Source organism: Struthio camelus, chromosome 1, assembly GCF_040807025.1.
Source record: "Struthio camelus isolate bStrCam1 chromosome 1, bStrCam1.hap1, whole genome shotgun sequence".
In the NCBI taxonomy this organism is placed as follows: Eukaryota; Metazoa; Chordata; class Aves; order Struthioniformes; family Struthionidae; genus Struthio; species Struthio camelus.
In genome coordinates this window covers 55,237,620-55,260,593 of record NC_090942.1, presented here as the reverse complement: position 1 = coordinate 55,260,593, position 22,974 = coordinate 55,237,620, and the positions used below count along the sequence as shown (strand labels likewise).

General features: G+C 47.4%; 2 protein-coding genes across 6 annotated transcripts in view; one reads left to right on the top strand and one right to left on the bottom strand.

Annotated features, from left to right (window-relative positions):
- Positions 1-3,838: 3,838 nt before the first annotated feature.
- On the bottom strand, positions 3,839-19,895 carry EMP1 (epithelial membrane protein 1). Its single transcript, XM_009665314.2, has 5 exons — positions 19,419-19,895; positions 7,924-8,041; positions 6,423-6,525; positions 6,178-6,318; positions 3,839-5,553 (listed from the first exon to the last, which is right to left on the bottom strand). Exons 2-5 carry the CDS (start codon positions 7,999-8,001, stop codon positions 5,393-5,395), a joined length of 483 nt encoding a protein of 160 aa, XP_009663609.1. The 5' UTR covers positions 8,002-8,041; positions 19,419-19,895; the 3' UTR covers positions 3,839-5,392.
- The window catches only part of GSG1 (germ cell associated 1), a 48,127-nt gene continuing 35,238 nt past the window's right edge, over positions 10,086-22,974 (top strand). For all 5 annotated transcript variants that reach the window (XM_068939923.1, XM_068939954.1, XM_068939942.1 and 2 more), the window contains exon 1: positions 10,086-18,272. The gene's annotated coding sequence lies outside the window, so the exon portion shown is untranslated. The remainder of the gene's footprint in view (positions 18,273-22,974) is intronic.

The following is a 22,974-nucleotide window of genomic DNA, read 5'->3' as shown; positions in this document are numbered from 1 at the left end:
AGCCACACATTCCCTCAAAGCCCTAGGAAGTGCTTTTTTACTCACTGAATTACAGCTCAGCCCCCTCAGCTCTGGATTAACATCAGAGCAAGGCCCCAAAAGCACCTCACTGAGCATAGGAGTGAAATGAACCTTTCATTTTGGGAGTTGCTTCCAGAGGAAGAAATTCTCTATGATGTCCCACAAATCTCAGGGGGAAATGTCAAATCCATCTGTGAACCCTGAAAGTCAGGCTTCTGTCCTGCAGTTTTATCTGGAAGGTAGAGAGGGGCAAGAGCACCCCCAACACTTCTCCCTTTAGCACCTCTGGCTGTGTGTACTCTCCAGGCCATCTGTATGAGTGTATGAGTATGCACAGGGCAGAGCTCCACAGCATCGCCTCTTTCTCTAGCCTTACCGCAGATATGTCAGGCTCTGTTGCCCAAATACTGATACTGGGATCAGCCTGGGAGGTCAGACAAAGCATCTTGGGTCCTCATATATCTCCTCTGAAGAGCATGCCTCTTATTCTTACCCCTAGGAAAAGGTTGGCTGGAGACCCCTCACCCTATGTATTGGACCTTCTGGTTCCTGGCTAGCCTGATCCACATGAGAAGCCTAAGAGGGGGTGGAAAGGAGGAAGGCTGCCAGCTACAGCCTTCCACACTAGGTTGAGCAGAAAGGCAATCAAGTTTCCTAAGCAGCGTAACAGATGACAAGGTGTATATTTATACCAGATAGGTACCCACATACTTTGGGTGAATTGTGCAACATGAGATTTGTCATCATGCATCAGATCACTGGTGTATGGAATCCAATACCATGGCTCTGACAATATCAAGAGAGCTGAGCCGCCTGCAGTGCTACACCTTGCCAACTATGCAATGTGGAAACAGAGGGCCCGGGATTAAAATTCCCTCTCAATTCCTCTGGCAATCAACTGGTACCCTGACTGCTCTTATTATCTGAGCTGGCAGAGCTGCAAATGTAAATGATCCCAAGATTAAGCAGCCTTCTAAAGAGAACTAGTGCAATTGCAGCTGCCCCTTGGGCTGGATATGTTTTGTGTGGGGCTATATTTCATGTTGATCTCTTCTTACTTTCCTCTGTTAAATGATTCTTGGGCTAACTGCATCTTGGATATCAGCAGTGGAGAGTTACCCCAGTGGTGGAAGTGACCTATACTGTTTTACCCGTAATCTCCTAGCACAACCTTTTATGCCTCCCATCATTTCCCCATTCGTTGCATACTTGTTGTGTGGTTTTTGTTGGTTTTGTTTTGTTTTTTAATCTGTTGTCTTTGCAGCAAGGAGTTGAGCCTTTCTCCCGTTCTGGGTGTGCTGGCAGGCAGCTGCATTCTGTAATAGTGCTGTTGCATTTGTGTTTTCAGTGCTATCATCACCCCGTGATCAGCCTAGGAGTCAGCTGCTTTGCTCGGCCGATTTTGGCTTTTGCCATTCACAAAGCAGAAGTCTCCCCTGAGCTGTCTGTAGCAGCTTTTGTAACACTCCTGTGAACATTTACAAATAATTTCCAACCCGTTAATGTGAACAGTTATTGGACTGTTTCTTCCCAGCCTGCATGGCCTGACACTTCTGTCAGAGCAAGACTGTGTTTTGCTCTTGCCCCCTTGGCTATCCCTCATTTAGATCTTCCAGCAGCTCCCTGCTCTACTTACCTCGTGGTGAGTAAGGAAATATCCTTTACCAATTCCTTCTGAGCGTGGCTAACAAAACCTAATGGTCTGTGCTGAAATGCCTCATCATACCAAGCACCTGTCAGGAGAATTTTTATTTAGCTTCATTCCTTAGAAACTCTTAGAAAAGTGGGGTCAGGCAGGGCTTTCCTCTCTGTATAGCTTTTGCTAGCTCCTGGTGTGATGTTAATCAGCGCTAGCACATGGACCTTTTATGTGGTCTGGGTGATTTATGGCAGTTAAATGCCCTGAATTAGTCAGTTGTCTGTGGAAAATCCCTGCCTCCTTGCACTGTGTCAGCTCTGTGACCTGCAGCAGAGGACCAAGGTGGGGGTGCGGGGTCCTCCTTTGCTCTGTAGTGGAACCTCAGGCAGTGGAAATCATTTTGTTTATCTGCTTCTCCTCTTCCATAGGTTCCTCTTGCTAGTGTAAGAGTCCTTCTGTGATTTGTCCCTGAAGTAATGGAGCCAGTTTTATTCCTGGCCCTTGTGAGGCCTGGTCCCTGAAATCTCTGGAATGGCTCTCCTTGGGTGCCTTGACTCTATGTCTCTCCAGATATAGTCTGTGAAGCAGTGGAGCAGTGTCCTTTCAGGTTGAAGATGCTTTTCAAGCAAACGCTAGTCATATGACGCAATTGATGGCATCGTTTGCTCCTATCCTTTTCCATTTCCTTTTGTTTTATGTAACTTATTGATCTCTGTGGACATGTGCTTTTCTATTTGGTATGTTTTGTCCTGCTGGTGCCTAGTGTAATTCCCCAGCTGCCGTTTCCTAATGTAAAGGACCCAGAAGCTTGTGGTGAGAACTACCAAGTGTTGAGCAAAGGCTGTCCCATTTGGGCTGGTTATACTTCAGGGACTGGATTGACTAGGGTTGCCAGATGCCAGAGTGATTTTTCCCAGTGATTTTTCCAGACTATACATTAGAGCATCAGCTCTTTAGAAAGTCCCAGTAGTTATTCAGGCAAACAAAGATGCTTGGAGGGTCAAGTAGCCTTCATATCCTTACTCAGCAGCCAGTGACAACAGTATGTAGTGATGCAAGGGCTATTGGAGAACATTGTTCAAAAATTGTGACCATTGTTTGTGAGCTATCCTGGGCATCTCAACACAGCTGGGATTGTCTTGTCAGACTGTAACGTGTCATATTGTCATATGTGATCCATGCCATGCTAGAAACAGGCCACGGACACCAGCCAAGCAGTGGGAGTGTTCCCCCAGAGCTCCCTGGTTAACATCTCCCAGTATTCCCCATCTGCTAGCTTGCGTCTCAGCTACCAATGTCAGGCTGTAGCTAGAGGAGCCTAGCTGCACGGTGCTTGAATGGTCTTTGATTAGCCTGTGCTGCTAGGAGTGTCAAAGAGGATGAGGCACAGCTTGGTTCCTGGGACCAAGACAAGTGCCCACCCGTCACACACCACGAGCCTTCCCACACCCTGCTGCAGTGTGTGAGGAGCTTCATTGGTAAAACGTCAGCTGCTAGATTCCTGTCACAGTTCTGCCCATGATTAGCATGTCTCTTAGCTTTCCCTAAAGTGGCCTAGTTGATAAGGAAAAGTTTCCTACCAAGCCTGATTCCCCCTAGACCTCATCTAAAGGATGTATCACAGCTTACAGGATTGCACCCCAAGTTTGCTGAGATCGGCATGTGTCCTGGGCTTTTAGGCTCTTTGCTCAAGCTCCAGCTCTGATGATGTGTTTGGTAAGACAAATCTAAGGAGGAAGGAGCTCTACTAGGTTGAGTGGCTGAGACAAACACCTTGGCGATTTCACTTTGGGACTCTTTGGGTTGATCTAAGACATAAATATTGTGGGTTCTTAGGCACCAGCTTCTACAGACAGGAGATTCTGCCAGAGTGTCAGTGTGAACAAGAAAGTACTTTTCCAGCTCTCCTGGATGCGAAGCAAAGCTTGGCTCTGGGACTGACTTTTACCAAGGCCACAGTATTTGCCTAAGCTTGCAGAAAGCCTGAAACAAGGGCTCAGAGAGTTGTTCTGCTTCCTCTTCCCCTCCAAAATAGGAAGTCTCATATACTGACAAGCCAGGAGAACATGGTAGTTCTGTATCATCCTAAGGGAGTGAGCTTTGATTTGGTGGGCAGTGCAAATGTCTCTGTTAACAAATATCTGAAACACTAATGAAAAAAACACCAAGGCAAAACTCTTTATAATAAAGGGAATCAGATTGTATTTTTATACCCCCACAATTAAAAATATGCATTTCAAAATATTTACAATGACTGTGTATGAAATAACCTTTGTTAATGAAACAGCAACATACAGTACTAGAATATACCCACCAAATTGACAGTCTACATAGGAAGAGAATGAAATAGAGAGAAAGAGAGAAAGAGAGAGAGAGGGAGAGAGGGAGGGAGAGAGAGAAAAGTAAATAGCATTCATGCACAGTCTGCACCCATATGTTTTTTGATGTTCTCTGCCTTTTAATTGTAGATGGAGTAACAGCAAGTTTTGACCTCTTGTCCCTTATAAATTCCATTTGCAACTGAGATTCTTCAAAGTGGCAGAAATGTGTGAGTTGCAGCAGTAGCAGGGCCTGACTTTCCCATGCAGCCTTTCACGTGGGGACCTTGTCTTACAGGGTGGACTTAAAATCTCTCAGCAACCCTGGGAGGTAGGTAGAGCTTTATGGAAGAATTTGGCAGATGGAAAAGCACCAGGTTAAGTGACTGGCCTAAGGTCGTGCAGCAAGGAACAGAACTCGGGTTCTGTCTCATTTCTCCAAGTCTCTCATTTGGGAATACATTTTCGCTTAACCAGTAGCATCTGCCTTTGAGATTAGCTGTGTCACAAGGTGGGACAATCAATTAATGCCATGTCCTGGGTGACAGTGTGAAAAAAGACTGCCTACAAAAGATGTGCGATGTTGCAGTGCTGTTGCCATGTTATAGAGCCAATCAGGAGGTTTTAGTGCAGACACATACCCAAATGACTCCCTGCATTTGCGTCTTTGAGCAACTACATCCTCTGCAATCAGGAACCCTTGTGCACCTTCCCTCTCTCTCCTTCTCTCTCTCTCTCTCCCATGCCTGTATATTTGTCCATCCTATCTATACCTGATTCAACCATGGGAATGTCAAATAGGAAAAAATAGCCAAAATTTTCTGTCTCAGTTCTGTAGATATTTTTAACACCAATTTCCTCTTGATTTCTAGTGGGCTGTTTCTCAATTTAATGTCTTTAACTTTCATATATATGCATATATATATATATATATATAATCTATAAAAAAATGTAACAAAAGACCCATCCCATTTGTTTCAATGGACAAAAAAAGGGTTGTAAGCCTCGCAGTCCAACCCACAAGGCACACTGAGAGATAAGTGGGAAGGGCACTAGGAAGGGAAAAAAATGTAGCCCTCATTTTCATGGTGCCCTTCAGTCATCACTGCTGAGCTTGACAGTTTGTAAAGGTACGACGTAACTTTGCAGAAAAGCAGAACAGCTGTCTGGGTCACTTGCAGATTTCTGGCCCAACAGCCCCAGGAGTAACTGATCAATTGGAGCTGCTTCTCCCTCACGTTGGTGAATGTGTTCTGAGAAGATTTTAGTTTTGTTAGTTATTTTTCTGTGGCGGTGGCAGTGGTTGCGATGGTGGCTGTTTCCAGTTTTTCAATTGGCCCAACAGTTCTCTCAGCAGAGCAATTCTTATTCCCCATCCCCCAGTAGCAACCCTCTCCCTGCGCTCCCATCAGCCTTATTTTTTCCTAAGAACAAGGTAAAGTATGCTAATGATGAAACTGAAGCAAAAGCAGATCCAGGCCAATATGAAGCAGTAGCCATGGTGAACGTTTGTGAACCCAGGCATCCTTGTGAACCGAGCCGTGTAAATGGAGGCTCCAATCAGAATGCACATCCCTGTAGGAAAGAAGGCAGGGAAAGAAAGAGTTGGAAAACACATAGAAGCCAGCATTGCTGCAGGACATCTGAAATATTGGTGCCCCTCGAGATCATAATGTATATATTGTGCCATCTGAGAGATGGGCTGCTGCCCATTAGGTTTATTTTTGGAGGCATGATGTTTATCTTGGAGACATGATGACATAAGACACTTGGGATTTGTTTAGTGGGTGCCACGGGGAATAAACCTTTGTTAGGAGGGAATCAGTAATACTGTCTGTACACATTTTGATGCTACATGTTGACTCCCACGAGCAGTAGCTATGTAACTACTTATTCCCCCTGCCCCCTCCTCCCAATAAATACTTGTATGTTTCTTTTTTGTTGTCCTTCAAAGGTATTTTGCAAAACCCACTGGGGTTTTCTAATGAAGATCCAGAAATATTTTCATTATTTAAATTAAATTAAAATAAAATCACTCTCCAATTCCTCAATGCTTTAGCAAAAAAATTGGGCCACTGGAAACTTTCAGCTGGCTGACAGCCTCCCCCTGATGGCCACATGTAGCTGACATGTGCTGCTGCTTGTGCTCAGAGAGGCATTGGGAGGCCTGCAGAGCCATCACAAGGAGTCCATACTTACAGCAAACCAGCATGACGGCTCCAGTGATGTAGAAACGTTTGCCTTTCTCCAGGGTGAACAGCTGGACGATGAACATGACAAGCGCGATGACGGAGAAGATGATTGAGAGGATCATAAAGGCTTGTGCTGCTTTGAGGGAAGCTATGAACATAGAGGGAGTAGGGTTGAGAGGGTGAGGACTCAGCCTTGGCATTGCATACCCGTGTCTTGCAAATCATCAGCGTGAAAATGAAAATGTAACTTACCGTCATCACTGGTGGCCACCGGCAGTTGTCTGCAGCTCCTGTTACACAGCAGCCAGAGTCCTGAAGAGGCTTTTTCTGTGTTGTAAGAGCCCACCATCCAGACCTGCAAGAGGACAAAACAGACATGTCATGGGGGGGCTTCCCTGGTCTGCTGACCAGGATCGTCCTGGCCTCTTGTCAGGTTAAACCACGAGGGGGAACAATAGTTGCCCAAGTGCCACGAGATGGAGAGCTGAACACAAGCAGGATGTGTCAGCAACAGATGAACATCCAAAGTGGGTGGGAGATGATGCCGGCTTGGAAAGCCAAGAGGCGTTTCATCCGGACAAAAATACAGGGGAAATCTCTTCCCGCCATAGTACAGTGAAAATTGCTCGGATTATCCCCTGCCCTTCCTGGTGCGGGAGGGCAGGAGAACGCCCGGGAAAGGGACAGCGATAAACGCAGGGCAGGCGGGCACCGCAGCGCTCCCGCCACGGCACTCCGTGGCGAGCAGGGGAAGCCGCCGGAGCCGCCCGCGAAGGCCGCCGGGCCCGGCCAGCTCCGCGGGCACGAGCGAGCCTGCCCGCCGCCGGCACCGAGGGGCAGAAAGCCCGTCGCCGGCCGCCTCTCCTCAAGCGCGGCCCCCGTCGCCGGCCGCCGCCAGGGGTCCCCCTCGGCCCGGGCACGGCGGCGCGGCGGGAAATGGCGGCGGCGCCCGCCTCGGCCCCGCGGGGAGCCTCGCCCGGCCCCGGTCCCGGCCCCGGCGCCGGCCACCGCCCGCGGCTGATCGCCCTCCCGGCTGAACGGGCCGCTGCGGGCTGGCGCCGCGGGGTCGCCGCCCCTAGGGCCCAGGCGGGGCGGCCCGATTCCTCAGCCGTCCCTCTCTTGTTTTGGCTGCAGGGTTTTCCTAAGTAATGGCAAGGAATAATATTAAGAGGTGTGCTTATGGCTGCCTGAGTAGCTCCTGCGAGCAAACTACTACCACAAAAGCAGACAGGCATAGGAGACTGTATAATTATGTAACAGACTGGCTGCCAGATGGAGTGATAAATATCAGTTCAAAACTATCATCTGCTAATCTTCTGTGCTCATCTCTCTCTTGTGCAAGGAGTGCTCAGGTGCTGCCGATCCTGGGATAGGGGGGTAGGAACGGCAGGCAGGAGCTGCCTTTCTGCCTGGGCGCAGTGGCCGAGCTGCACGCACTCATGCTTGCCCTTCCCCGCCACAGCGTCCACACGCGGGCTCCCGAAGCTGAAGGCTTAAACCAAGTCGTCTCATCAGAAGCGCCTGGGCTGGTGGGGGGGCAGCCTAGATCGGGTTGGTACAAGGTCCTGGTGAATTCTGCCCCTTTTTGCTCTCCAAGCATGCCCTTGACTCACCACTTTTTATTTATTCTTTGTTGTAAGTGGTTGTCCCTAGTCTGTAATTAGCAGCACCTAACAGCCCACGGTATAAAGAGCTATTGCTACAGGAAGCTACAGTGGCTCCCACTGTCTCGTTCAAGGTAGTCATTACTTACATTGGCAATGGTGGAGACGAAGAGCATGATGACAGTGGCAATGTGGACCACAAAGATACCAGCCAGTAGCACCAACATCTTGGGTCCTTCCTAGGTGGTATCACACAGGCAGGGAGTTCTGGAGGAGAACAAGTACAGAGGGAGAAGATGAAGGGAAGGGCTGGACTGAAGAATAGCATTACTATAAGCTTTATTTACATGTGAGAAAACAGGTTGGTCTCAAATCCATTCTGGAAGCATGCAGTCACGAAAAATACATAACAAAAACCTTTGTCAAAATCTGCAAGGGAATTGCTCAAATGGTTAAAGAAAGCTTGGAGGTAAAGGAACCAGTCTGGGAGGAGATATAGAACAGGGGTAGTTAGCTTGGGGACATTTTAAAAATAGCCTGAGTATATAGATAGGTTGCTTAAATTGGTGTGTGGTTATGTAAAAAATGACATACTCCAGGCCTACACTCCAGGAAATGGAGTTGTTTGCCCACAGGACTCACAGAGGTCAGGCAAGATTTTCTCTTCCTACTCTCCCTTTCCTTCCTCCAGCTGATCTGGGACATTGGTGGGGTTGTAAAGTGGAAGAATGCTTGTTTCTTGGGTACATCAGGTGCTGAGTAGTGATGGAGAATGGATTAGGGGACTACCCATACACAACAGCCTGCTCTGGTATGTGATGAGAAGAATAACCAGAACAGAAAAGCCACTGAGGTGTTCTGGGGTAGAGGAAGATGATTGCTAAGGTTTGTAATGAAAACTGCCTCAGCTTCCCTTTTAAAACTTGAGGCATTCAGATCACTTTATTACTGCAATAAGATTCTCTTGTAATGCAAATTCTTTTTTGGTTTTTGCCTCTGTACCCTGCAAGCTTTTACAGGGTAAAGCTTTTTGTAAGATTTCCTGTCACTTATGAGCACGTGATTGGAAAGACAAGGCATCTGGGGGAGGGGAATGCATTTTGCATAGCTTTTATGACACTGTTCATCAGGGCTGTTGAGCTCTCCCCTGAAGCTACGAACTACAAGGAACAAAGTCTAAGGTGTGAGAATGAGTGCAGGCACTTCACACAAAGTGAGAGAACGTGTTTCCCCTCCTTCCAGGCATTTAGTAGTGTCTGGGCAATAGAACCACAGAAATAAAGCAGAAAAGATTTCAAGGTCCGCTCTGTGGCCAGTGAAAGACTGCTTCCTAGAAAGTTCAAAACACTGCTTTGCCCTATCTCTTGGTAGAACTGAAGAGCAATATCAAATGTTTGATTAATGTTGCCTGTCAAGTTATTTTGTTCCGGGTGACTCAGATAGAGTTTGATGCTGTCACCTTTTTTATAGGGTGTGGTGACATTGTCATGGAACAGCACAATTACATTTTATGATGTCTTTCATGAAGCCTGTGACAAAAAGCTTTGTGAAATCCCATAAATGTTTTTTCTCTTACTCACTGACTCCACCTTCTCCACTCTCTTTCCTCTCATTGTGGCCATGTATGGGGGCATATTCCTGTAAATTGCTGTTGCTGTTCCTTTCCCTGCTCTGGATGCATATTTCCCAAACCTCAGGGTGTAGGCAGGCTTCTCCATCAGTGGTTCTTTGTCCGAATTCATCATTAGCTAATAAGCAAGTGAAATTCCTAGAGTTCAGGAGCCCTGGGAAACAACTCTTGTTAGGTCACTTCCTCCTCCTCAGGTAAAATCATTCTTTAAAGCACAGATTAGGTCTGGTGCTTGGTCCCATCTCTTCAGCAAGAACTTGGCAACCATAAGGTTTCCTTCACTTGGGAGATCTCTCTAGAGCTGAGTAGCCCTGGCTTGCTGAATGCGGGCCTGGCTTGCTTGTCTGCTTTGGGATGTCCTAGCAAACTCCTCATACTGTAGGGCTTAATGTTCCTAGCTGGCCTGGACACTGATGGCAGCTTCTCTTGTCACAGGAACTGGAGCATGTGTCTCCCTTAGTTTTGATCTTGAGGGAAGTACAGCCTTCTTAGGAGATCCTCTCTCATTGTAGTGAGAGTCATTTGGGTGTTCAGCTATGCTAAAAAACAGGCTCTCAGGACTACGCACAGGCTGCCTTATAAACCCATCTGACATAAGCATCAAACCCTTTCTCTCCACTGACTGCAAAAGGAACCAGGGTTTCAAAATACTGGATGGCATCTGCTCTGGTACCTCCACTGTGCTACTGTACCTTGAAATGAGAAGCTATTGCTGTTACCGTGACTAAATTATGTATCTCTAGCAAGTGCCTTGAGTAGAGGCTCTGAGTCGAATCCTCCCATTCCTTTAACTACTAGTCATCCTTGTTTCTAATTACCTTTGTTCTTACGCAGGCTGTAAGGAGTGCTATTGCTGGTATGGTGTGTTGGTATGTATACATCAAATTGTGGCAATTTGCCTGCCTGTGCCTTTGCCAGCAGTGGCTGAACTTTCTTCCTTTTCTGAATGGACATATTTTTCCAAGTCTCTTTAAAAAAAGAATTTAGCAGGTTTTTTTGCTTATTATTTTTGACCTTCAAAAAAGCCCTGTACTTGAAAGACTAAAAACCGACTTTCCTGACATCCTAAAGGACTAGAACAGTCATTTTTAAATGCATCTTCTGTTTGCCTTCAGAGAGGAAAATGAGGGAAAATGTTACCTTTCAATGTAAAGAAAAAAAAGAACTTTGACCGGTACAGTAAAAAAACCAAACAAACCCAAAACAGAAGCCCTTTTCCCTTTGTTTTTTCTGCCCAGTTCTTACACTACTTGAGAGCACTGTTAGTTCAGGTTGCTTTCAGTGTACCCACTTCCTGAGAACGTCAGCACCTCTCCCTGAATACACATGCTATCAAATGCAAACTCCCCAGGGGATATATGTTCACAGCTTAGTTTTGGTTCTTTGTGATTTAGAGCACAAGCCTCCCTCTCTATCCATTCACTTTCCTCTTCCTTCATCTCTCCCTACCTTTTAAATACAACACTAGATAATAATCCTGAAGAAGCAGTGGGTGAAAGAATGGCATTTAAATAGAGCATTGCTATCTCTGACTGTACGGCATGGACTTTTCTTCCCGTTAAACAGAAGCTGACGCTGACGGAGCCGTGGTGACTGACAGGATATTCTTTCCATTTGTTAATTGTGAGACATCTTTCTCCGCTACAGGGTGGAGTCACATTGCTGGAGCAATAGGACACAATTGCATGCAAATGCCTTTTCTTCCATTCCCCTACCTAAACTGCAGCTGGATTTGGAGATCCTCAGGCTCTTCTTGGGCTATGAGTCAGTCTTAGCCTTCCTGGAGCTGCCAGTTTTTTCCACTGACTCACCCCAAAGCTCTCAAAACTACAATTATTTAACCCTGCAAGCGTTCAGGACGATCTGTCCTTTCTAGGGCTGCTTCTCAAGAACCAGTCAAGCAACCAGGCAGTTAATCCTGCAGTGAGCCTCCCGACACATCTTCCTGTGGAGAGACCCATATTACACAAAGAAAAACAAGACTGAGACATAAGAGTAGAATGACCACTGAGGTAGGATAGACTGGTGGGGAGGAAAGGGCCAAGGTCATGCACCTGTTGACCAGCCTGGGTGAGTCAAGAGAGAAGATCTGTGCACTGATGACAATGGACTGAGTTTCCTTTCCCTGGGCTGACTGATGAGGAGAAACGACAAGCCCCACCAACAGTAACCATGAATTACAGTTGCTGTAGCAGCCTTCAGCACAAACTCAGATTCTGTCTATGTAGAGACTATTTCTCTATCCATGGAGGAGTGCACATACTGGGAAACAACACACAGCTCTGCTGCACCCCAGTTCAAGTTCAAGCAGGCAAATATTGTCCATTAAAAACAAAGACAAAATCTTTGCATGCAGGCAAAATACAGTCCCCTGTATAGGCTTGCTGTCCGGTTAAGTTAGTTAAGCGTTCTGGATCCTTGTATCTGGAGGGCAGTCTGGAGAAGTGAGAAGCGAGCCCTTGGTTTACCGCTTAGCATAGCATCAGAGTGGAATGCAAAGTGCCACTTGGAGATACAACAGAGGCCTGTGATATGGTTCCTCAAATACAGGGAGTGGGTTACTCAAGAGGACAAACTAGATTAGGTGGTGGTCTTTGCTTATGACAGAAGGCACATTGCAGTGAAAGGAGTAGAGGGAAGGTATACAGGATGTTTCCCCATTTAGAGGTTTCTTTCCCTCCTCTCTCCCTTGCCTCCTTTCCCAGGAAAGATTGGGTTGTTTGGGGTGAAAAATCCAAGCACTTTCAACTAAATCTGAAATATTTTAGCTTTGAAATGTCCCTAAAGGATGTAGCTCATCTGACTTCCATTCCAGCTCTCTCTGAACTGGAGTTCCTGCTTGGGACTACTTCTCCCTGGGTGACTTTGAGAGGTGTACTGTGGGAGATGCTGTCTGAGGGGAGAGCTCAGCCTATAGAGGCTAGGAGGACAGGACATCTAAATGCACCTCCTGTGAGCACTGTGGTGACCTTTGACTTCCCTAAAAATCAGGTTTTCAGCTGAAGTCCTTTGGGTCTGAGACGAAAAAAGGAAAGATAGCAATTTTGGGTAAAGACGCATACACTTTTGGCAAGAATGTCATTAAAAATCATTGTAGATTGAAAGCAGTTGAGATGAAAGAACTTCTGCCACTCCAGGCTGCCACTATTGAATATAAGTAATGCAGTTACTGCATAGCTAACTATGTCAGATCAGTGGTCCACTTCATCCAGTACGTTGTCTCTGATGGTGGCACTAGGAGGTCCGATATTTAGGGAGAGCATGGTAGCACACTGCATAGGTACAGGAATGCTGATGGTTCAAATCGGGGCCAAGGCCATTTGGAAAGGAAGGGGAAAATTTGCGAGGAAGGGACAAAAAAGAAAAATTATTTGATGCTACTTAAGACAACAGAAATGACCAGCTCTATCACTGGTGCATTCCTCAGTGCAAAGCCAACCTACAAACAGGAATACTGCTGTGATCAGTAGGGGAAATCTCAGAGTCTCTGCAGAGACATCTGCCTTTGAGTAAGCTGAAGCCTTGACTGCATCTTAGTCCTGCTACAATTACATGCCTTCCTGTGTGAAGTGAGTGTGAGTTCTCATCATGCCCAGGCTCATTTGGCAGGCTGCATGGATGGTGGCGTGGTTATTTCAGACCCATCACATTGGTATCAGAAAGCTCATGTTAACTTTAAACAACCACAGGCAATGGTCTTTTTGTTTTTGCCCTTTTCTCTGCTTCTAACTTCAGATCCAGCTGAAACCAGAGTCCTCACTGATTCTGGACTTTTACAGACCCTTGTATGCCAGCACTACTATTGAGAACTTGGTTTGACACACTGGCTTGACTCAGTTTACAAGTCAGATGCTTTTAATAGAGATGTGGATGAGTAGGCACATACCTTTGGAAGGAGATTTCACGTGTCTGGGAAAAAGGTTGGGTGGGAGGTGTTTGTGAGCACACAGCAGCAACCTTTGGAGCCTCTGGTTTGTGGCAATAAGTTAAGAAGATTTTGCACATGCATAGGTGCTACCTATGCTGACCAGATAGGGTACAGCAAGGATGTAGCACATGAATGCAAACATGAACGAAAGTGTAGAGTAGCCCAAGGGGTTACAATTGAAAATAAGAAAATAAGCTTACGCAAATGGAAGGTTTTGTCTGGTTCTTCGGAAGCATTTCCTGGTGGTATGTTCTCCAAGGGATCAAGGGAATTGCCTTCCCAAGATAATGGTGAAGCTCAGTATGTGAATCATTTCTTATGGGACCAGACAAAGCCCCCAAGAACGCACCCTTAGGAATGTACCTCCTCTTGCTGTGAGACGCAAGAGGGAATCAGAAAAGATGACACACAAGGGTTTTCCAGCTCCAGCTCATGATTCATCTGAGAGTGGGGAAATGTCACAGCTCCTAGGGCAAACACTGAGAAATTGGCGTTTTCTCAGGAAGAAACCACCCTGCAGCACTCAGCCATGTGACAACGTCAACAGAAACTCCAAAGCTCGCTCTGTAGTAGGAAGGGGAAGAGACAGCTGCCTGGGGTCTGGCAGGCAGCCAACAGCCACTGCTGGAGGAAAACACTGTCACTCCTTACACTTTGGCACACCAAAGAAGGGCTGGGACTGATGAGGGTGGGGAAGGGGAGTTCAAAGCTAACAGGAAGCACAGAAGTGTCCCTGTGCACCTATTGAGGTGCATTGGGGAGCATCCCCACCCCCTTAAGAATAGTATTCCAGCTCCCTGGATGGGTTACTTAGACATAGGGAAAGGCTGGGAGCTGCTGAGACTTGTAGTGGTTCTGAAAAAAATGCTAGGATATATGAGAAACACTTACAGGAGAACTGATGGTCTGGGAGCTGATGTGGATTGTGTAGGGGTGTGTGTCTGCAGCTCAGTATGGTTCCCTCTGTGAATGGGAGTGTGTTTGTGGTTTCTCTGTGAGCAGAACTGAACTCTGTGTGAGTGCCTTTGTGTGTGCGTTTCCTCGCCTATGATTTCTTTCTGGGTGCATGTATTTCTCTGTGTGAGTTTGACACTGTCAATGCCCACATGAGAGAAACCAGCTGACAGCTCTGACAGGAAAGTTAAAGGGGCTGTGAGCAAAAGTTCACATATCATTTCTGCTGGGACTCTTTTTTTCCGCTTTCACTAGCCTTTAGACAGAGGTGGAAGGTCTGTGGAACCCACATTTGCTGTGCTTTTAGCTTCATTTGTGAATTAAAACTGCAGATCACTGATTTGCATAGACAGTTTCCTACAGATCTTCCCTTTTTTCCAATGGAGGATGATTCTGAAAAAGAAATGGCTCCTCATCAGATAGCCTCCCTTTCCCCAGAGACTGGAAAACCTGCCAACCTGCCTGTATCATGTCAAGCTACACTGAGATCAGCGTGACTTAGGCATATGAAGAGTCTGATGTTTTGGGTCACTGTGCCTCCAGGGTGTCCCATTCCTGCAAACCAGCTTGGGAAAGACTGTGCAGGACTAAATTGCAAAATTGTTTGATGGTTCCTTCTCTCAACCCACAGTGCAGGAGTGGTGGGCAGGGGGCATGAGTAAAAGACTAATTCCTATGTGTAAAGCAAAAGCAAGAGGGTGCTGCGCAGCCTGGAGTTGGTCTGTGCTCTTTGCAGTCATGTAGTAAAATGCTCCATCTGGCTTTGAAACGGCTGTTTACATCGGTGATTAGTATGGGCTGGCAGAACTGTGTAAAACAAGGTTATTCCAGCTCACATTATATGCAGAAATGGCTTCCACAAGACGTCAGAGAATTCCCCCTCATGGGGCAGACTGTGCTGGCCTGGCTGCAGCTGCTGGAGGCCAGCTAGCAGGCGGGCTGCCTCAGCCCTCTAAGTAGGCATGGCCAGCAGCTGCGCCAGCTGCACAGCTGGGTTTCTTCCCTTCAGCAGTGGGCCCAGTTCCTGCAGCTGGCCTTCAGCAACGCCCTGACCTGCCTGCACCCTGCTCTGAAGGTTTTGCTGCTCACTTACAGCTCCCCTTGCTCCCCCTGCCTTTTCCAGAGGCTTGTTCAGGCCCTTAGAGCAGGTGTCGCTCAGGAACGAGAGGAGTGTGGACGCTAGACTGGATCATGGCAGCTGCTTTTACAACTCCCCTCCTTGAGCAGACTCTGCCCTGCAAGAGCAAAAGGGCAGCAAAGGCCCTCACCCTGGATTTCCTCTAATCTGAAGGTATTGCCAGGTGGCCTCACATAGCGATAGCTAAGCCCTAGGTATGAGTCACTGCTCACCTGCCTTCAGCCACTCCGATGCTCACAACTCACTGCGTTTCTCTGCATGGCTGGGGATGACCTAGCCTAGGATCACTGGGCTCTCTCCATGGGCGTCTCCCCATGCCTGCTGAACAGCCTGGTTTTCATGGAGGAAAGGGGGTAAATCTTAACCATGAGCTTGGCAAGCTCGTCACACCCTTGGGGAAGGCGAGTTTTGGAGCTGAGCTGTCCTAGCCTGTTCCTCCCTACCATGACAAGGCATGGGTCGCGTTTGGTCCTATTGAGAAAGCAGCTTCCATGTACTCTCTGCCTGCTGCAAACAGTTCAAGAGGAGGAGGGTGCATGGAGCTGCAGATTTGGCCAGGATTTCCTTTGTGCATTGTCCAGCTGTTCTAACTCAGGAGGTGCTTTCCAAAACATTCCTGGCAGGGTTTGCAGAAATTATGCTCCACATTGCAGCCCCCAGATGTGCTTCTTTGCTGCCCTCTCTGGGAGTGTAATAGCAGAGAGCAGTATAAGAAATGAGGCATTCTAGGTTTCCCTCTGGAAAGTTTATCTGGGGAATTGCTGCTGGAGCCTTTGTCATGCTGTGGGATGGCTGGGTGTGAACTGGCTCTGACAAAGGATCAGTGTAGTCACATTTGTGCTGACAAATGGTGGCTAGGCGCATTTATTCAGGGCCAGTATTGCAGCGCTGTGGCTATCAGTTAGCCATCAGTCACTTATCAGTCCTAGCAGGAGTTGTCAAATGAGCAGGGCCATGGAGAATAGCTTCCTTTTCTGTGCATGCTGCTTTGTGTCAGCGAGAGCTTACGCCTGCAGAAAACGCTGGTGAAGTACAAGGAATCCATCTCTCTATGTGGAGATAGGAAATCCCCTTCCTCATCCTCCCTTTGGAGGTGTAAAAGAACGCCTCTGGGCTCTTAGTTCTCCTCATCTTGAAGGAAGGGTAAAGAAATCTCATTTTTTAGTCAGTTTTCATTAGTATTTTGCATGAGAACAGGAGGAAGGAAAACACTGGAGTGCCACACCCTGCGGCCTGCCCTGCACTGTATTGGGTGGCAGTCCTGTCACCTCCCTGTTGAAGGGTAAAGGCATAGGGTAAAGAAGAAGGGTAAAGGCATGCCTTTGAGATCCAAGCGGTCTAACAGCGATACTTTTTGCCTCGTGGAGCACTTGAGGGTCTGAGGGCAAAGGCCAATCTGGCACTAGTCAAGTCCATCCCTGTTTGCCATCAGCTGCAGCGCTCAGTGAAGAGAGCACCGGTCTGCAGCCGAAGGGGACTAGGGCAAGAGGGGACATGTGTCATGGGTCTGTGATCTGGGACTGATGGGGCTTATGAAGCCCGGTGGGAGAAGGCAGAGCTAAGGAAGCAGGCTGTACCCCCACTACTCCTCCTACTTTTGCTCTGAGGAAACTCAAGCAAGCACAGGCTGAGTGCCATGGGCCAGCCCGGCAGGAGAGAGGTTATGAATAGAGAAAAGGATTCATGTTTGTAGCAAATCCTTCCCCCCCCCCCATTATAATCTAGGCCCCCAAGGCGGGTCTTTTGCCAAACAATGCTGGCTATTATCAGCAAATCTCTCAGAGCTGTTTCAAAACACCACCTCTGCTCCACCCCAGGCTAGCAAACAGTAATTCCTGCATGCACTCGCATTGCTCACACGCCGCAAAATTGAAAGACCACCAGCTAGGCCAGCAGGGCCGGTTTTCCAAGCCCAGCACTCTCTATCCTCAGGAGGGTAGCGGGGAGCACTGCAACCCTGCAACTCTTGAGACAGCAGCTCTAGAACTGGGTTTTTCTCCCTGGGTCCCCAAATCCCTAGTCCTTTAGTGTTTCCTTGGGTGCGGCTCAACTCCATCTCTCTCAGATGTCTGCCTCAGGATGGCACGTGCCCGGTGAAGATGCCCAGCTCCCACATGAGGGTAGCCTAGGTGGATGGCTTAGACTATATGCTGAATGTTTAAGAGGTTAGTCATAGCTGTGGGGGGAGCCTTCCCCGGGAGCCTGCCATATGTGCATGTGCTTCGCCTAGCATGAAGGAGCCCTGTTTCACGGTGTGCTTCTAGGCCCTGTAGTTTTGATGCTTTTCATATGCTGATCCCTAGCGGAGTGACTGGAAATAAGCTGCCTTTAAGCCCACCCTCTCTCAGTGCACACACTGTCCCCAGGTTTGGCAGTTATATGAGGTGAGCTGGGTGGGGGAAGTGGAGGCAATTCAGCTGACTTAAAACACTGTTATCATAGGAACAATAGCTCATGGGCTCCACGTTTTCACATTTTTCATGCACAGGTCCCTCTTCTATGTTTACTCAGAAAAGAATCCCACTCCATCCTGAAATGTCAAGTGGGCAGTCCCTGGGCAAAGTTGCTCTCAGAGGTGCCTTGAGGAATTCAAAGCTTTTGAGTGAAAGTTGCTCTTGGACACAGAAATTTTTTTAGAAACTGATTTCATTATTAATCATGGTAAAAGTCAGCTTCCGAAAATGCATTCCGCCCAGAACTATTGCTAACTAGCCTGGAAACGCCCACTGCCTCAGCCAGCTTCCTTACCACTGAAACACATCTGTTTCTCAGGCAGGAGGCACCTCTGCATGACCGAGGGGCCAGAAGGGACCTCAAGAAGTCACTAAGTCCATCCTGCTTCCACAAGGTAAGATCGGTTCAGCTTCTCAGCCATTTGTATAGAACTGTCCGCAGCACCAACTCAAGCCCCAGTGATTCCCAGTGGGACTGAGCTCAATACTTCTACAATCTCTTTCAGACCCATGAAACTGTGAAGGGGAGAGCTGGATTTCTGCAAAAGGAGCCAAAGCCTATTGTCAATAAAGTGGCTTTGCTCCACTCCCGTTCTCACACCTGAAAAATAGTTCAGGGATATGACCACAGGAGAAAAACCACAGCAGACAGATGAAGTTAGAGAATTGGTGAAAAAGGGGAAGGAGGAAGGGGGAGATTGCATGGAGAAAGGCAGGTGAATAGAGAAAATTGCCAGTCCCTGCAATCCTACACTTTCCATCAGAGCCTTCCCCCACACCCAATCCCTCAGCCCATGGTGCTCTTAGCAATTCCACCCTCTCCCTCACTTCGCAACTCAGTGCTCCCCACTCCAGGGTCTGTGCTGCCAAGGAAGGCATCACATGCATTTCTAGTGATTGCATGTCATTGGTTAAGTAAGAACTGGGGCTTGGCTTCAGCCTCAGGAGCTGGAACCCCAGTGGAAAGAGAAAAAGAGAGCTCCTCTCTGTTGTACCCCAATGCCTGCACCTGTAGGGCTGCTCAGACTTCTCTTCGAACGATCACTGTTATTTGAAATTAGAGCTTGGCAAACTGCTGATGGAGGGGGAGAAAAAAAACAGATGTGCAGAAAAATATGAGGCGAAAGCCAGAAATGATGAACCTGCATCCCTAATTTCAACGAGACATTTTCCCACTTTTATAAACAATGCCGTTGAAAAAGAGTGTAGCAACTCCTACAGCACAGCTGGCTCAGGTTGGGCTTTCGGTGCCTGTCTCCCAGGCTGCACATGCCCTGGAGGCAAGAATAACATTGCAGTAGCCTGTGCTCTGTGATTGCAACCGTAGCACCTTGCAGTATTGCTTTGCCCTGTGATGAAGCTGGATTTCAAAGCAAAAACTGAAAGGATAAGGTGCGTCCCTTCGCAAGAGCAAATGCTAAGTTGCAGAGAGCCGGCGGAGCAAGGCAGAAAGGAGAAAGGCAGGCTGGAGCTGCTGGGTTAGAGGATCAGCTGCCAGTAAGTGAGTAAAGTCGCTGAGGATTTTCAGGAGAAGCTCTTACCGTGTGGACTGGGGCCGGTCCTGGCACCTCTGGAAGCAGGAGCGTGCTGGGCTGCAGTGCTGTTGTCCTGCAGTGCAGAGCTGTAGTGAAGGGGAGTGACCTGGTGGTGGTTTAAGTTTCCTCTGGTGGTGTGCAAGGGTGGTGTCTTTCCACTCTGTTTTAAAGGAGTTACTATGAATCAGTCTGCCTTTAAAGAGAGGGAGAAGAAAAAAAATTAATAAGCCTCGCCCTGTTTTGTTGGCAGGGCGTCAGGAGTCTCTGGGAGGAAACCAGCGATTCAAAGAAAACTGTTGTAGGGTTGCGTCTGACTCAGTGTGCAGTACAGAGACCGCAGCCTGGAAAAAAGACTGACGCTGATCCAGCTGAGTAATAGAGGCCACAACAGCATCTGTTTATAAAACTGAACTTCTGGTTGCCATAAAAAAAAATGTATAGTTACACATGTGGCAACGAGACTCCAACAATACAATTCACTCAAACAAACAAACAAAAAACGGTTGGTAAGGGGCCTAGGGAGGCTGGGTGAGTCACCACATCCCCCGCCCCTATGCTGCATGGAGGAGAAATTGCCGAGGCTGGCAGTGTGAGGGAATGCAAATCTGACCTGTGGGATGGGCTTGGGCAGGACTTTTTGGAATATAACAAAGAACAGAGGTGCTCAAAATGCAGCAGTTGGGCCTGGTTGTGACTCTGGAGCATCTTGTTAGCCAGATGGTGGTGGTTTGCTTCCACAGAGAGAGTGCAAGGCAGGGAAGATGAAATAGGGAGACTGTGATTCACAGTTTTATGAGGTCAGCATTTCTTGTCAATTTAAAGCCCTCTAAAAATAGATACTTTACGTTTGCAGAGAAGTGGCTGGTGTAGCAGTCTCGTGGATGTTACAGGCAAGATTGAGTGGGGACGTGCCTGCGATGTGGGTGTGGGGGGAAGCAGTCCATGAGAGAGCATCTGGGTTAAAATGAGATCCATATTGTCATAGAGTTGGTGATCTGCTACTGTAAGAAATCAAGCCTGCCCTTGCAGAGAGGCCCAGGAAGAGATCAGCAGATACTAATAAAATACCTGGCTGAGGCCTTTTCTTCTTTAACGAGGAGGACATTGGATTGCTTTTATTCAAAAGAGAAAGCTGCTGCTCTTTGAAGTCTGCACAGATTAAAAGACCTTGTTGTTTTTCAGATTATTCCCTCTGTGTGGTTTTATTGATATGGATCTGGTCCCAGGCTAATCTTAGAGTATAGCATCCAGCCTAAAAATGGAGCTGCGGATAAAACAGCAGAAAAGATGACATACGTAAGGTGCACAAAGACACCATGCCTAGGCAATCCTGTGGGAATTTTGCCACTGATGGCAAATAAAGACAGGATTTTGTTCCTCAAGGATAGAGTATAGTACATACGGGTTAGAATGTGCTTTTTTGGGTGATATCCATCAATAGGATGTCCAGGAAAATATGTTTGCTTAGCCTGCAGAAGGAACTGGCATTTGCATTGTGCTGCACAGCCCATCTACCCTTCCCCATTCCACCAGCACAGTTTATTGGAGTGAGGGATGTTCAGCTCAGCATGAAATACTGGAGTGCAAAGCTGTAAAGAAGGGCTCTCTGGAACAGAGTTCAGCTGCGGTGGAGCATCCTCTTTGCCCCAGATCTGTTCACAAGTGACTGGCCACCTGCCACAGGGCACTGCCTGCACACTCACACGCAGAATTGCTGGTTTGGGACTAACCAGCAATAACAGCTGAGTCCAAAGCACAGTGACATGGGGCAACTATGGTGGAGTCGGCTAAGAAGTTGAATATGAAATGACCTGTAACCGGCAAAGCATTGTTTGTCAAGAGAAAGCAAATTCATTTTGTACAAATTGCTCTCTAGCTGGGGAGGCCATGTCAAGCAATGGCCAGCATCAGACGCTTCACAGGGAAGTACCAGGCTTCTGCAGCGTCAGCAACAACTTGCCCACAGGGATGTTTCTTCCTAGCTCTTCATCTGGAAATGTTGATGCCCAGCCAGCAGAGTAAACAAAAATCACTGGACAGACCACAAAAGCTGTGACTGTGGCACCAGAGGAGCGCTGGTATCCTGCCAGCAATTGGCTTCATTTCTGTTGCTATACCTGTCAAACTGGATGTGACAGTGAGTAACAGCGAGTGCCAAGTGAACACTAGTGCAGAGAGCTGCTCCTGTTTGGGAGCAATGCTGCATGCAGCCAAAATGATGGTTAAGCAAGTGAGGGAGTCCCCCTAACGTCAGGGTACTATGAGTCAAGAGAGAGCACAAGTTCCACTGAGAAAATTGATCGCTTTTTTTTTTTTTTTTGAATATTTCTATCCTTGCATCCATCTGTCCTTCTGGGAAGGGAGACAGGGTAGAAGTGAGAGAATGCACAGCTTCCTCCTACCTATAGGAAAAGATAGGAGAATGTTTTAAGTTGGTGAGAGTTGCTGTGTTTTTCATAGCTGTTCATCTGTGGATGAAGCATTAGCTTAATAGGCCTTTATGTGCGCATGAGGGAGAACCAGCCATATCCACCCATCTAGAGAACAGGCTAGTTTTTCTGTGTGCCTCTGGCAACTTCTCCCTTTAGGGTGCATGGTTTTTACAACACAGGTTGCAACAGAAATCCCATGACTTGAAACGTCTCATCATGGGATCAAAAGTCTAAAGCATGTTTGCCGGTTTGACACGCTAGGTTGAATTGCCTAAGATCCTCACACCAAAATTCATCTTGTCCCTTGGCCTAAGCATCACCCATTTCACAGGCTTTTCTGAATGCCTACAGCCAGCTAATAGGAGGCGGTCAGGTCAAAGCCATGAGGAGAATTTAAGCTGTGGGAATCTGGATTGGCATTTCCGCGGGCAATGAGAGGGTGAAGCTTTCCCACGCGTGCCATGCCTTTGCTGAAGTTCTTCCCAAACAAGCTGCTTGCAGCTGCTTAATGTCTGCTTGTTTTGCCATGCCCCATACATTTGCAGACATCATTAGTATATGAACAGTAGTCCTTGGTGTAACAAGAAGAGCATCAGCAGTGACATTGGATAAGACAGACAAATGTTAAGCTTTGATAAGCCCTGTTCAAAGGAGTAATGGACTATAAAGAGGGGAGATGAAGTGTGGATTTAGGAGAGGGGGAGACATGGTTAGACTCAGCTGGAAGCATCTGGAATGAATCTCTTCTAGAAAGGGGGTACCAGAGGAAATAGGCTGGTTTTTACCCCATTCTTTCTTTGATTTCAGAATCTGTGCCTGGGAGAGGTTTGTATCTGAGTTCCCATGTTCTCTGGGGTGCGTTCAAGTATAAATTCAACAGGACATACATGTGGTATTCAAGTGAGCTTTTTTGGATAACTAGTTGCAAACACGTGTTGTATATTAAGCGCCCCCAGTCTAAACATCATGTCATTCCACCTAAAGATACTTGACCCTTTCCCTCTCTCCCGAATATGTTATTTACCGTGTGCCACATTGTGCTTGTTTGTTGCAGGGCACAGCAGAGGTGATATGCTCCATGCTGTTCACTGCTTCTCTGCTAGTCATGACATGGAGGAGGTAGAGTTGAG